The 14,163-nt window shown below is 45.5% G+C and overlaps 1 protein-coding gene across 3 annotated transcripts in view; it reads left to right on the top strand.

Moving 5' to 3' along the window:
- The window catches only part of SEC16B (SEC16 homolog B, endoplasmic reticulum export factor), a 327,501-nt gene that overhangs the window by 70,483 nt on the left and 242,855 nt on the right, over positions 1 to 14,163 (top strand). For all 3 annotated transcript variants that reach the window (XM_063939718.1, XM_063939716.1, XM_063939717.1), the window contains exons 7-8: positions 2,960 to 3,114; positions 11,641 to 11,702. In XM_063939718.1, the coding sequence (XP_063795788.1) occupies positions 2,960 to 3,114; positions 11,641 to 11,702 (217 nt within the window). The remainder of the gene's footprint in view (positions 1 to 2,959; positions 3,115 to 11,640; positions 11,703 to 14,163) is intronic.

Here is a 14,163-nt window from a genome sequence, read left to right as displayed (position 1 = left end):
GGAAGGCGCATGCTCTTCAAGTCCAGTGTTGGGAAGGTCAGGCATCGCAACCGACACAATTGGACTCTCCTTGTGGATTTGGGATTTCGAAGAACGCACAGTTCTTTGCTGTGCTTTTTCCAGCTTGAGTCTTTTCATTTTTCTAGCGAGAGGCTGAGTGCTTCCATCCTCATGTGAAGCTGAACCACTAGCCATGAACATAGGCCAGGGCCTCAGCCGTTCCTTGCCACTCCGTGTGGTAAATGGCATATTGGCAAGTTTACGCTTCTCCTCCGACAATTTTATTTTAGGTTTTGGAGTCCTTTTTTTACTGATATTTGGTGTTTTGGATTTGACATGCTCTGTACTATGACATTGGGCATCGGCCTTGGCAGACGACGTTGCTGGCATTTCATCGTCTCGGCCATGACTAGTGGCAGCAGCTTCAGCACGAGGTGGAAGTGGATCTTGATCTTTCCCTAATTTTGGAACCTCAACATTTTTGTTCTCCATATTTTAATAGGCACAACTAAAAGGCACCTCAGGTAAACAATGGAGATGGATGGATACTAGTATACAATTATGGATGGACTGCCGAGTGCCGACACAGAGGTAGCTACAGCCGTGGACTACCGTACTGTACTGTGTCTGCTGCTAATATAGACTGGATGATAATGAGATGTAGTATGTATAAAGAAGAAAAAAAAAACCACGGGTAGGTGGTATACAATTATGGATGGACTGCCGAGTGCCGACACAGAGGTAGCTACAGCCGTGGACTACCGTACTGTACTGTGTCTGCTGCTAATATAGACTGGATGATAATGAGATGTAGTATGTATAAAGAAGAAAGAAAAAAAAACCACGGGTAGGTGGTATACAATTATGGACTGACTGCCGAGTGCCGACACAGAGGTAGCTACAGCCGTGGACTACCGTACTGTACTGTGTCTGCTGCTAATATAGACTGGTTGATAATGAGATGTAGTATGTATAAAGAAGAAAGAAAAAAAAACCACGGGTAGGTGGTATACAATTATGGATGGACTGCCGAGTGCCGACACAGAGGTAGCTACAGCCGTGGACTACCGTACTGTACTGTGTCTGCTGCTAATATAGACTGGATGATAATGAGATGTAGTATGTATAAAGAAGAAAGAAAAAAAAACCACGGGTAGGTGGTATACAATTATGGACGGACTGCCGAGTGCCGACACAGAGGTAGCTACAGCCGTGGACTACCGTACTGTACTGTGTCTGCTGCTAATATAGACTGGTTGATAATGAGATGTAGTATGTATAAAGAAGAAAGAAAAAAAAACCACGGGTAGGTGGTATACAATTATGGATGGACTGCCGAGTGCCGACACAGAGGTAGCTACAGCCGTGGACTACCGTACTGTACTGTGTCTGCTGCTAATATAGACTGGATGATAATGAGATGTAGTATGTATAAAGAAGAAAAAAAAAACCACGGGTAGGTGGTATACAATTATGGATGGACTGCCGAGTGCCGACACAGAGGTAGCTACAGCCGTGGACTACCGTACTGTACTGTGTCTGCTGCTAATATAGACTGGATGATAATGAGATGTAGTATGTATAAAGAAGAAAGAAAAAAAAAACCACGGGTAGGTGGTATACAATTATGGATGGACTGCCGAGTGCCGACACAGAGGTAGCTACAGCCGTGAACTACCGTACTGTGTCTGCTGCGACTGGATGATAAATAATGATATAAAAAATATATATATATCACTACTGCAGCCGGACAGGTATATATTATATAATGACGGACCTGCTGGACACTGTCTGTCAGCAGAATGAGTTTTTTATAGAATAAAAAAACACCACACAAGTCACACGACGAGTGTTTAACTTTTTCAGGCAATCACAATATAGTATACTATACTGGTGTTCAGTGTGGTCAGGTCACTGGTCAGTCACACTGGCAGTGGCACTCCTGCAGCAAAAGTGTGCACTGTTTAATTTTAATAATATGTACTCCTGGCTCCTGCTATAACCTATAACTGCTCCCCAGTCTCCCCCACAATTAAGCTGTGTGAGCACAGTCAGATATTATACATAGATGATGCAGCACACTGGGCTGAGCACAGATATGGTATGTGACTGAGTCACTGTGTATCGTTTTTTTCAGGCAGAGAACGGATTATATTAAATAAAACTGCACTGGTGGTCACTGGTCAGTGGTCAGTCACTAGTAAACTCTGCACTCTCTAGTACTCCTAAGCTCCCCAGTCTCCCCCACAATTAAGCTGTGTGAGCACAGTCAGATATTATACATAGATGATGCAGCACACTGGGCTGAGCACAGATATGGTATGTGACTGAGTCACTGTGTATCGTTTTTTTCAGGCAGAGAACGGATTATATTAAATAAAACTGCACTGGTGGTCACTGGTCAGTGGTCAGTCACTAGTAAACTCTGCACTCTCTAGTACTCCTAAGCTCCAGTAAATCAAGTGTCTCTGTCTCAATCTCACTCTCTCTCTTCTAATCTAAATGGAGAGGACGCCAGCCACGTCCTCTCCCTATCAATCTCAATGCACGTGTGAAAATGGCGGCGACGCGCGGCTCCTTATATAGAATCCGAGTCTCGCGATAGAATCCGAGCCTCGCGAGAATCCGACAGCGTCATGATGACGTTCGGGCGCGCTCGGGTTAACCGAGCAAGGCGAGAAGATCCGAGTCGCACGGATCCGTGTAAAAAAAGCTGAAGTTCGGGCGGGTTCGGATTCCGAGGAACCGAACCCGCTCATCTCTAACTGGAACTAAGGTCCGTTTCAGTAGATTAACTATAGGTTGCAGGCTGAATCACCTCATGGCTGTATAAATGTAATTTTGTTATATTAGATGATAGATTTACAAAGAAAAAGAAAATATTTTATCAAGCAGCAAATGTTTCATGATGTTTCTACTTCAGACCAATGTAGGTATCCTAATTGTCGTTTATTTAAAGAGACATTGGAACGCACTCCTCAGCCGACAGCTCCGATGAAGTTTTCCCTGCCACACGTCACTGTCTGTTTTGGGGCACGGGGACAGTTGGTCAGAGTGTGCCCCAATTTCCCAGATGAGGGTCAACCCGCTCTCGTGGAGATACACAGCATAGAGGTAATTAAAAAACCTCAATTATATTAGTTACTATTTAATGTTAAGGTAATTGTATTTAAAAGTGATGGTTATTACACTATCCTAGATAATAAGTGGCTAACTGCTCCTCACCTCTTATGTGCACCAGTGACCACTGGAGGCCACCGCACAGACCAAATGAAAATGAAAGTGATCATGCAGGGAGATGTTACAGCCTGCTGATACTGTACTTCCGTAAAAACACTGATCTGACTTTCACACTTGCTGAATATGGAGAGAGGATGCTGGGGAGAGATAGAGTGGGGGTAGGGGTAGGTTTTTGGTGTGGTAGTTGCCATTTATAACAACCTTTCATATTCAAGATTGACAGGATTTTCTATCCTTTTGTTTGATTTCCACTTAATGTTACATTAATGTAACGCTGTTCCTCACCTCTCTGGTGCCGCCGGCAGCCACTGGAGGGACAAGGACACACACCCACACGCTATGTACACTGCACCCCCCGCCATATACTGCCCCTATATACACACTGCACCAGTGCCGTAACTAGGCATTTTAGCGCTGTGTGCAAGAAACGGCATTGGCGCCGCCCCCCCATGCAAGTTAGGGGCATTGTGCGCCGTAGGCTGCCCGGCGCCGCTGTGAATGCTGGGATGGAGGAACCGCATCCCAGCATTCACAGCAGCGCCTGGCAGCCTATATGGAAGGAGAGGGGAGTGCTGCAGCGGCGCTTACTGCTGCTGCGGCTCCAGTCCCCCTCCTTCCTCCTCCTTCTCCGCTACCGGGCGTGGCTGCTGCTCTCCTACACAGCGCGGCGCGCGGCACACAGCAGAGGCGGCATGTAATGAGTCAATTTGACTCATTACATGCCGCTGGCCGTTGCACCCTCAGGGCAATTGCGCTGTGTGCCAGGCACACCTGGCACACACATAGTAACGGCCACTCCATATAGTGCCCCCTATGTACAGGGCACAACCCTCCTCCATATACTGCTTCTGCCATATACCGCATACTCTGCATCCCCTCCTCCATATGCTTTGCTACAACCAAGGTTACTTACCCTCCGGCGACTCGGCAACAAGTACTGTAGCAGCAGTAACCAAAAAACAGATGTAGGAACCACAAGACAGTCCCGCAGCACTCAGAGTGGAGGCACCGGTGACACGTGTGGCCACTTACCAGCGTGGGGAGAAGGGGAATCAGTCCGGCAGGAAGGGGTGAGACCCTCTGTGGGGTGATTAGTGCGGTGACCGGGAGGAGGAGTGGTCGGCACTGGGGCTGCATATGATGCAGGTGAGAAGGCAGCTAATCGGCTCAACAGCCTTATATATACTGCACTCTGGTAGAGGGGTCGTGTCCTGTTCTTGCCCCTCCCACACCCCCATATAGGTCATGCCCAGACCCCTCCAGCCAGCTGCTGGTGATTACTGCTATCCTCTACCCCCAGACTGGGCAAGAGCTGTGTAGGACTGGTGAGCTTACATGTGCCAGTACTGATGTATATAGTGCAACATCATTATAACCTGCCCATTACATATATACAGCATCTATATATAAAAAAGGCTAACGCTATACCCTCAGCAGCAGGACTTCCAGAATCCCGGCAGCTCCTGCGTGAGTAGCGACCTTCCCACCCTATAATCCGGCCCTGGTGTCCGTCATTTTGGCGGGCTTTTAACTAGTAACATATAATTAGTGTGAATGCACATATATAAACGCATGTGAAAGTTATCCTTATTTCTGACATCATTAGTATAATATAATTATATATTTCACTATGTTGGCACATTCCACATTCAAGCCATAGAATTTTACACAAAATATATTTCACATTTGCAAAAAACTTCAATGCTCTTTGCAGACAGGCATTTATCCTGAACTACTACAGGAAGCAATTGTTAGAACTCTTCTTAAAAACCTAATTTAGATCCTGACTGCATAACCAACTATAGACCAATATCCTTAACGAATATATTTCAAGATTGGCTTAATGACTTTTAAAGCCCTACATAACCAGGGTCCAATGTGCCTGAAGCAAATTTGATTTCATTCTGAAGAACTTTCAGCACTACCTGGAATCCATACCTCCTAACTGTCCTGATTTTCGCGGGACAGTCATGTTTTATAGGCACTGACCCACTGTCCTACCAGCGGGCCGCAGCGTCCCGCGGTGGGTGGCAGTTGGGAGGCCCTCTGTAACCCGCTTAATACACACTGTGTGCATGCGCACAGTATCTATTTACGGAGGACAGAGGGGCTAGGGGCATGCCCAGCGCTCTGTGAGCTGACAAAAATTGGAAGCATGGCTTTGCAATCACAGCATTCTCGCAAAGTCACTCCCCTTTTACCAAAGCCATGCCCCCTTTTCACTGTGCAGTAGTACTGAGATGGTTACCCTAAATGTTGGGAGGTATGGGATTCTCCCAGGAATTCATCTGGCAGTCGAGCTCTTAGCCATGCGGCTCCAACTGTATGGAACTCACTTCCCCGCACAGTGCAAGATGCCTCCGCTCTAGAATCCTTCAAAAAGAGACTCAAGACTTTCCTGTTTACTCACATATTTCAATAGTGTACCTTTAGTATCTCCATGCTCTCTGTGTTTTCTGAAAAGCTTTTCTGTATTTCATTATGTACTGTATTTTGTTCATTCAGGGCCTAATTCAGGGTTGATCGCAGCAGTTTGTTAGCAGTTGGGCAAAACCATGGCCCTCATTCCGAGTTGATCGCTCGCAAGGCGATTTTAGCAGAGTTACACACGCTAAGCCGCCGCCTACTGGGAGTGAATCTTAGCTTCTTAAAATTGCGACCGATGTATTCGCAATATTGCGATTACAAACTACTTAGCAGTTTCAGAGTAGCTTCAGACTTACTCGGCATCTGCGATCAGTTCAGTGCTTGTCGTTCCTGGTTTGACGTCATAAACACACCCAGCGTTCGCCCAGACACTCCTCCGTTTCTCCGGCCACTCCTGCGTTTTTTCCGGAAACGGTAGCGTTTTTAACCACACGCCCCTGAAACGCCGTGTTTCCGCCCAGTAACACCCATTTCCTGTCAATCACATTACGATCGCCGGAGCGAAGAAAAAGCCGTGAGTAAAAATACTATCTTCATTGTTAAATTACTTGGCGCAGTCGCAGTGCGAATATTGCGCATGCGTACTAAGCGGAATTTTACTGCGATGCGATGAAATATACCGAGCGAACGACTCGGAATGAGGGCCCATGTGCACTGCAGGGGGGGCAGACATAACATGTGCAGAGAGAGTTAGATTTGGGTGGGCAGTGTTCAAACTGAAATCTAAATTGCAGTGTAAAAATAAAGCAGACAGTATTTACCCTGCACAGAAACAAAATAACCCACCCAAATCTACCTCTCTCTGCATGTTATATCTGCCACACCTGCAGTGCACATTGGGGGTCATTCCGAGTTGATCGCTAGCTAAAAATGTTCACTGCGCAGCGATGATGCAAAAAAAAGGCACTTCTGCGCATGCGTATGCGGCGCAATACGCACGCGCGACGTACTTTCACAACGGCCAATGTAGTTTCACACAAGGTCTAGCGAAGCTTTTCAGTCGCACTGCTGGCCGCAGAGTGATTGACATGAAGTGGGCATTTCTGGGTGTCAACTGACCGTTTTCAGGGAGTGTTCGGAAAAACACAGGCGTGCCAGGAATAACGCAGGTGTGGCTGGGCGAACGCTGGGTGGGTTTGTGACGTCAAATCCGGAACTGAATAGTCTGAAGTGATCGCAAGCGCTGAGTAGGTCTGAAGTTACTCTGAAACTGCACAAAATTATTGTGTAGCCGCTCTGAGATCCTTTCGTTCGCACTTCTGCTAAGCTAATATACACTCCCAGTGGGAGGCGGCATAGCGTTTGCACGGCTGCTAAAAACAGCTAGCGAGTGATCAACTCGGAATGACCCCCATGGTTTTGCCCAACTGCTAACAAATTTGCTGCTACGATCAACTCTGAATTACCCACTCTATCTGTTAACGGCTGTAAGCAGAGGAGGATTGGCCATAGGGCTCACAGGGAAGATCCCCGGTGGGACGACGCACCCGTGGGGCCTGTTTTGTTTGAGGACATGTGGTCCTTTTTATAGACATAATGAATAAGATGCAAAATAATTTGCATATATGAAAATTACTTTGCCACTTAGCCTGTGATTGCAGATCATCTAGTGTATGCTCTGTCTGCCTGCTTGGCTGACATATAAGATTGAGTGAATAGTGATTGGGATACGGTTGGTGTAATAAGCAAGAAAACATATCTTTCTAAAGAATGATATAGTTTCCTAAATTCTGAAGGTGTATCATATAATGTGCTCATAATATATAATTTTAATTTTTTTTTAACTTCCTCCTTGATGCTGGACATGCCCACTATCTGGAAAGTCTTGGGGGGAGGGTGCTGCTGCCAAGGCCCATGGCTAAACCTTACACCTCAGGTGCTGCCCAAGTGGGGCCACTAGTACAAATTTTTCCAGGGCCGCTTTTAGTTCCCAATCCGCCCCTGGCTTTAAGTACTATCGGAGAAAGAGTGCTAAATAAATAAAATTATTATTATTATTTGTTCATACAATGTCTTTGAACACTGCATACAGCTTCTGTCCTTCATTCCTGCCTTTTGCCTTTACATTTGCCTCAGTTAGACCACACACTGCTTAAAACACACAGATCATCAGCCTTGCACCCTGCCCCCACACATCCTGTCATCATATCACCTTGTATGACATGGCTGTGTAACTGGCAGCTTTCTCTTTAAAAAATTACATGTTCTTCCTTTCCCTGTTCTAGTTCTATTATTTCCTTTAGAAAATCAGCCACGTCAACCGCGTCAACATCACCCTGTATGTGTTATGCCCGTGTCGTTACCTTTCCTATGTGAAAATTGGAATGGGGGAGATGGAGTCACCATAACACCTGTTGCACATAGCTTTAGGACTATGGGGGTCATTCCGACCCGTTCGCACGCTGCAGTTTGTCGGAGCGGTGCGAACAGGTCGGAGCTGCGCATTTGCTGCGGTCACACATCGACGACGCCAGCGGAAAAAGTAATCGCAGCGGTGTTCGCAAGAATACTGACAGGCAGGAGGTGTTCCGGGGCGTCAACTGACCGCTTTCCAGGCATGGTGAGGCGAACGCAGGCGTGTCCAGGCGTTTGGAGTGCGGATGTCTGAAGTCAATTCCGGGACCTTCGTCGCTGGATCCGTTACACAGGGTAAGTCTGACCCTGGTCTTGTTTTGCAGGAAACTTTTTTAGCATAGCAGGGCTGCACAAGCGTTCGCAGCCCTGCTATGCTAAAATACACTCCCCCATAGGCGGCATCAAGTTGATCGCATGAGCAGCAAAAAGTTGCTACGTGCGATCAACTCGGAATGACCCCCTATGGTATCTTCATTGGACTCGTAAATGGGCTTTGTAAATGGGTTTTACTGCAGAACTATACACTATGATGTCTGGTTCCAGCTGACATAGCAATGGTAATAAAACACGTCTCCATCAATACTAATGTTAGAGCAGTAGAAAGAATCTGATTTATGGATAAACAATTAGTTGCAAATATAAGGTGTTGGTCAAAATGAAGCAGACACAAGATGGGAGACAACATTCAATGAGAATCTCATATAGCTAGTATTATGTATTAACTGTTTCTTACATAGCGCAGAATATTCTCTTGCGCTTTTCAACAGTTTGAAACAACAGTCATAAAAACAAAACTGGGTAATGACAGACATAGAGGTAGGAAGGCCTTGCTTGCAAGCTTGCAATCTATAGGATAATAGGCATTGATATAATGGCCCAGTCAGATTGCAAATTTTCTTGTTGGCTGTATGATGTAGCCACACAGCTATGTTGACCAGGGGACAAGAGGATGTCAAATTGAAGAAATAGAAAATGTGTGAGGTTATGTGTGGACTGTGAGGTTATGTGTGGACAGAGGTTATGTTATTAGATATGAATGTTTATGAAGGTTATGTTTGCGGTTCCAGAATTTGATAAGCCTGCCTGAAGAGGTGCATTTTCATGGAACACTTGAAGGTTTGGGGACTAGAGGAGAGTCTTATTGTGCGTGGGTGCACATTCCACAGAGTGAGTGCAGCCTGACGGAAGTCCTACTGTCATGAATGGGAGTACGGATAACATGTGGATGAGAGACGCAGATCTTGCGCAGAACAGAGAGGTCAAGTTAGGAGATATTTTGAAATAAGCAAAGAGATGTACGTTGGTGTAGTTTGGTTAATAGCCTTATATGCCTATACAAAAATATGTTTGACCAGCAATTGTGGTATATGTATTGAACGCCTATATATACAGTTGTATCTGTTTTTCTGTTTCACTACATCTGTAGCATGAGAATCAAGAAAGGACTGTGTACTAAAGACCTAGGGATTAAAGTGTTTGTATGAGTAGAGAGTGGTCAACAGTGTCAAAAGCAGCAGAGATATCTAGAAGAATTAGAGTAATGGCCTTTAGACTTAGAAGTGACCAGATCATTCACTACCTTAGTCAGTGCTGTCTCTGTGGAGAGTTGTGAACGAAAACCTTAATGAAGTGGGTCCAATAAATTGTGCGAGTTTAGAAAGTATGTGAGGTGCGTGTAGGCAAGTCTCTCAAGTAGGTTGGAGGGGCACAGGAGGTAAGAGATGGGACGGTAGTTAGAGCATTAGGGTCAGAATTGTTTTTTTTTTTTTCAGAATGGGAGTAAAGTAAACACGCCATGCTTCAGGGCCAGTTCTAGACCTTGTGGCGCCCAGGGTGAAAGTTTCGTTTGGAGATAAAAATAGGGGCGTGGCTTCATGGGGGAAGGGGCGTGGTCACAGTTATGCCCCTGTAGCTGTGCCCTCAGTAGTTGTGCCCCCAGTACTGTGCCCCCTGTTGGTGTGCCCTCAGTAGTTGTGCCCCCAGTACTGTGCCCCCCTTGTAGCTGTGCCCTCAGTAGTTGTGCCCCCAATACTGTGCCCCCTGTAGCTGTGTGCTTACCAAAAATAAATAAATAAATACTCACCATCCCCGCTCCTGCTTCCCGACCGCTGCTACCCTCCTTCTCCAGCCGCCGCTCCTTGGATCTATGGGAGAGACGTCATGACGTCTCTCCCATAGCACCGCATAGACACTAGAGGTCAATTATGACCTCTAGCGTATATGGCCGCTCCCACAATTCCATGGGGTGCGCAATGATGTCATCGCACACCGCACGGCACCGGCACCAATAGCAGATCTTGCCACGGCAGCTGTGCCCTTGGGACAGCGGTGCCCTGGGCAAAATTCCTGCTTGCCCGTGGCAAGATCCACTACTGCATGCTTTAACAGTGATGGAAAGATACCAGTAGAGAGAGAGATTATAGATTTTAGTTAAGGTTCGGAGGAGCACAGGAGATCTTGGAATTGAGTAGGTCACTGGCTAAGAAAGAGCATTTCATTTTGGATCTTATCAATCTTCCTTAAAGTAGGAAGCAAGTTCTTGTGCACCTATAGTAGCTGGGTGAGGAGAGTTAAGATGTGATTTAAATGTATTAAAAAGTTACTCTTTTTGGCAGTATCCAGGGCATTACAATAAGAGTGGTAGATAGTCTTATATGTGAGAAAGTTGCTAGGACTTCAAAAATTACACCACTGACGTTCAACTTTCTGTGAAAGTTTTTGTAGGTGTCTTGTTAATTTAGAATGCTATGGTTGATGACATCTAAGACTACATGTGATGGGTAGCTGGAGCCACTTCATCAATGGCTATTACTAGAGTTTGGTTAAGGTGTGATATATGAAACCTCTGGAGAAGTGAATGTAGAATTTGGTGAGAACAGTCGTTGCAGAGAGGTGGAAAGTTGTTGAAAATGAATAGCATTAAATATTTCTGCGTGGTTGAGGAGGCTTGGTAGACTTCAATGACATTGACTTTGAAGAAATGGAGGAGATCATGCATGTGATAAGCTTGTGATCTGAGAGGGAAAGGAGTCTTAGTGAATTCAGAAACTGAGCATTGTCTGTTGAATATAAGATCAAGACAGCGGCCCTGCTGATGAGTAGAGGAATCAGACCATTAGCAGAGGTCGAGAGATGAGGATAGAGATAGTAAATTTGGAGGCATTAAGAGATTGTGGACTGTAAATCTGATACTGAAATCACCCATGATGAGTATCCAGTCTCTTGCTGAGAGCCAGATGGTAGCAAGGAAGATCTTATTTCCATCTTAGTCTATGGAGATAGAGGTATAGTTATGGCTTCGGTGAATAGACATGTAGTATGCAGTACCTTGTTGACCACAAAAAGTTGAAGTATCCATTATGTAGTAAAAAAATAATATACATACAATGCATTAAAATTTAAAACACATGTTCTTTTAGCATTTTTACAGCTTCCTGCACCCCTCTCGCTTGTCCTTGTATACCATTCATTAAAATACACTAAATAATGCTAAGGTTTCATAAATGCCCTTATATAAAAATTTAGAATAATAGATTTAAAATTTTGTGTGCCATCATTTAATATGATATTTTATATGTATTTCTTTCATTCACTCTACATTGTATTGTTCCATTCTAGGTTCTACTTCATGACACTGTGGAACAGGAGGAGCTGAGGCAGTTTCCTGGTCCAGTACAGAGGTAATTGGGGGAATGGGTGCTTACGTGATACCATAAGCCTGGATGGAAAACCTTTGTGCAAGAAGACAAGTTTTCCTTTAGTTCTTCATGCAGCTATAAGACTGAAATGTAGAATCCAACAAGTACTGGCTAGAATGGATTTGTAATATAATTATAGTTTAAGTCCAAGAAGGGTAGCACATTTAAGATGTGCGTATTCAACTAGAAGGGAAGGATAACAAATTGTATAATAGGATAGTAATTTTTTAAAGGAACTTTCTGTTTTCACAACTAAAGGCCTGATTCAGCTGTAGACGAATTTGCAAAGCCGCACACGGATTTGCAAAGCCGCACACGAGCAACTTTGCAAATTCGTCCACTGAAAATGCAAATGCAGAAAGAAGTGTCAGACCCCTCCTTGCTGCACTTGCGATCCCAGTGCTGCAATCAACGTCGCAGTCTAGGATCACAATATTTCCCGCAGATAGCCAGCTGAGTAAGCCTCAGCTTACTCAGGCTGGCCGTCGAAGGGGGCCTTGCGAGGCCTGGAAGTCCGTGTCCAGAGACTGAGACCCTGGTCTTGCAACTCCCAGAAAACGGGGGCGATGTGCCCCCGTTTCCGGAGATACTGGCCGTCACCGCCCTCGACACCGCTTCACGAATTCCAGAAGGGGGACTGCGTGCGATCACTCAGAACTTGTTCTGACAATGTCCAGAACAGGTCCTGCCCCTGCGGAAATCAGAGTGAATCTGTGTAGGCATTTGGTTCCGTTTTATACTGCTGAATCAGGTCCTTACTGAGCAGGTGTGAATGGAAAGTGCCTCTCAAAAGTGACTTTTTGCTAATATACTGTACATGGGGGGTAATTGAGAGTTGATCGCAGCATCAAATTTATTAGCAGTTGGGCAAAACCGTGTGCACTGCAGTGGGGGCAGATATAACATGTGCAGAGACAGTTAGATTTGGGTGGGGTGTGTTCAAACTGAAATCTAAATTGCAGTGTAAAAATAAAGCAGCCAGTATTTACCCTGCACAGAAACAAAATAACCAACCCAAATCTAACTCTCTCTGCACATGTTATATCTGCCCCACCTGCAGTGCACATGGTTTTGCCCAACTGCTAACAAATTTGCTGCTGCGATCAACTCTGAATTACCCCCATGGCTTCCTTCCTCTGCTTACAGCAGATCTATATCCCAAAGGCAAATATAAATATATATATATTTATATATATAAAACTAGCACCCTCCTTATGCTAGGAGAGGTGAAACAGGAAACAGGAAGGGGAAGCGTTATTAACAGCAAGGCTGTGTTCATGTAAGTGCTGCTGGAGATGCACATCCAACCAGTGGCGGAAATAGCGAGCGGTAGGCCCATGTGCGACAAAATGTTTTGCCCCCCCCCATCCAAGTCCACCCCCTCACACCTGGAGAGGATCTGGAGAGGGGGACCTGCTTAGGGCCAGGGAAATGGATACCTAGCAACAGTGCCGTAATTAGTCATTTTAGCGCTGTGTGCAAGAAACGGCATCGTACCACAACCAATCTATGTGAAACAGGGGCAGTGCGCGCCTTGGGTGCGCGTAAAAAAATAGGGGCGTGGCTTTGTCAGGTAGGGGTGTGGCCACAAAATAATACCACTTCATATAACGGTGCACAGTAGTCTCCATTATTCAAATTACGCCGCACGATAGCACCACTACACCAGGTAGAGCCTCTTTTTCACCTTACAGCGGGCAGATTCCCCCTTTTACACATTACGGCAGACAGCATCCCCTTTTTACACATTACGGCAGACAGCGTCCCCTTTTTTACACATTACGGCAGACAGCGTCCCCCTTTTTACACATTACGGCAGACAGCGTCCCCCTTTTTACACTTAACGGCAGACAGCGTCCCTTTTTACACATTACGGCAGACAGCGTCCCCTTTTTTACACATTACGGCAAACAGTGTCCCTTTTTACACATTACAGCAGACAGCGTCCCTTTTTTACACATTACGGCAGACAGTGTCCCCTTTTTACACATTACGGCAGACAGCGTCCCCCTTTTTACACATTACAGCAGACAGCGTCCCCCTTTTTTACACATTATGGCTGACAGTGTCCCCCTTTTTACACATTACGGCAGACAGCATCTCTCTTTTTTACACATTACGGCAGACAGCGTCCCCTTTTTTACACATTACGGCAGACAGCGTCCCCTTTTTACACATTACAGCAGACAGCATCCCCCTTTTTACACATTATGGCAGACAGCGTCCCCCTTTTTTACACATTACGGTAGACAGCGTCCCCTTTTTTACACATTACGGCAGACAGCGTCCCCTTTTTTACACATTACGGCAGACAGCGTCCCTTTTTTACACATTACGGCAGACAGCGTCCCCCTTTTTACACATTAAGGCAGACATGATAGATAGATAGATAGATAGATAGATAGATAGACTTACTGTTTCCGCTGGCTCAGGCTCCTCGTGC

Source organism: Pseudophryne corroboree, chromosome 9 (assembly GCF_028390025.1).
Source record: "Pseudophryne corroboree isolate aPseCor3 chromosome 9, aPseCor3.hap2, whole genome shotgun sequence".
Classification (NCBI taxonomy): Eukaryota; Metazoa; Chordata; class Amphibia; order Anura; family Myobatrachidae; genus Pseudophryne; species Pseudophryne corroboree.
Note: the sequence above shows the minus strand (reverse complement) of the source record. Positions and strands in the feature narration are given on the sequence as shown.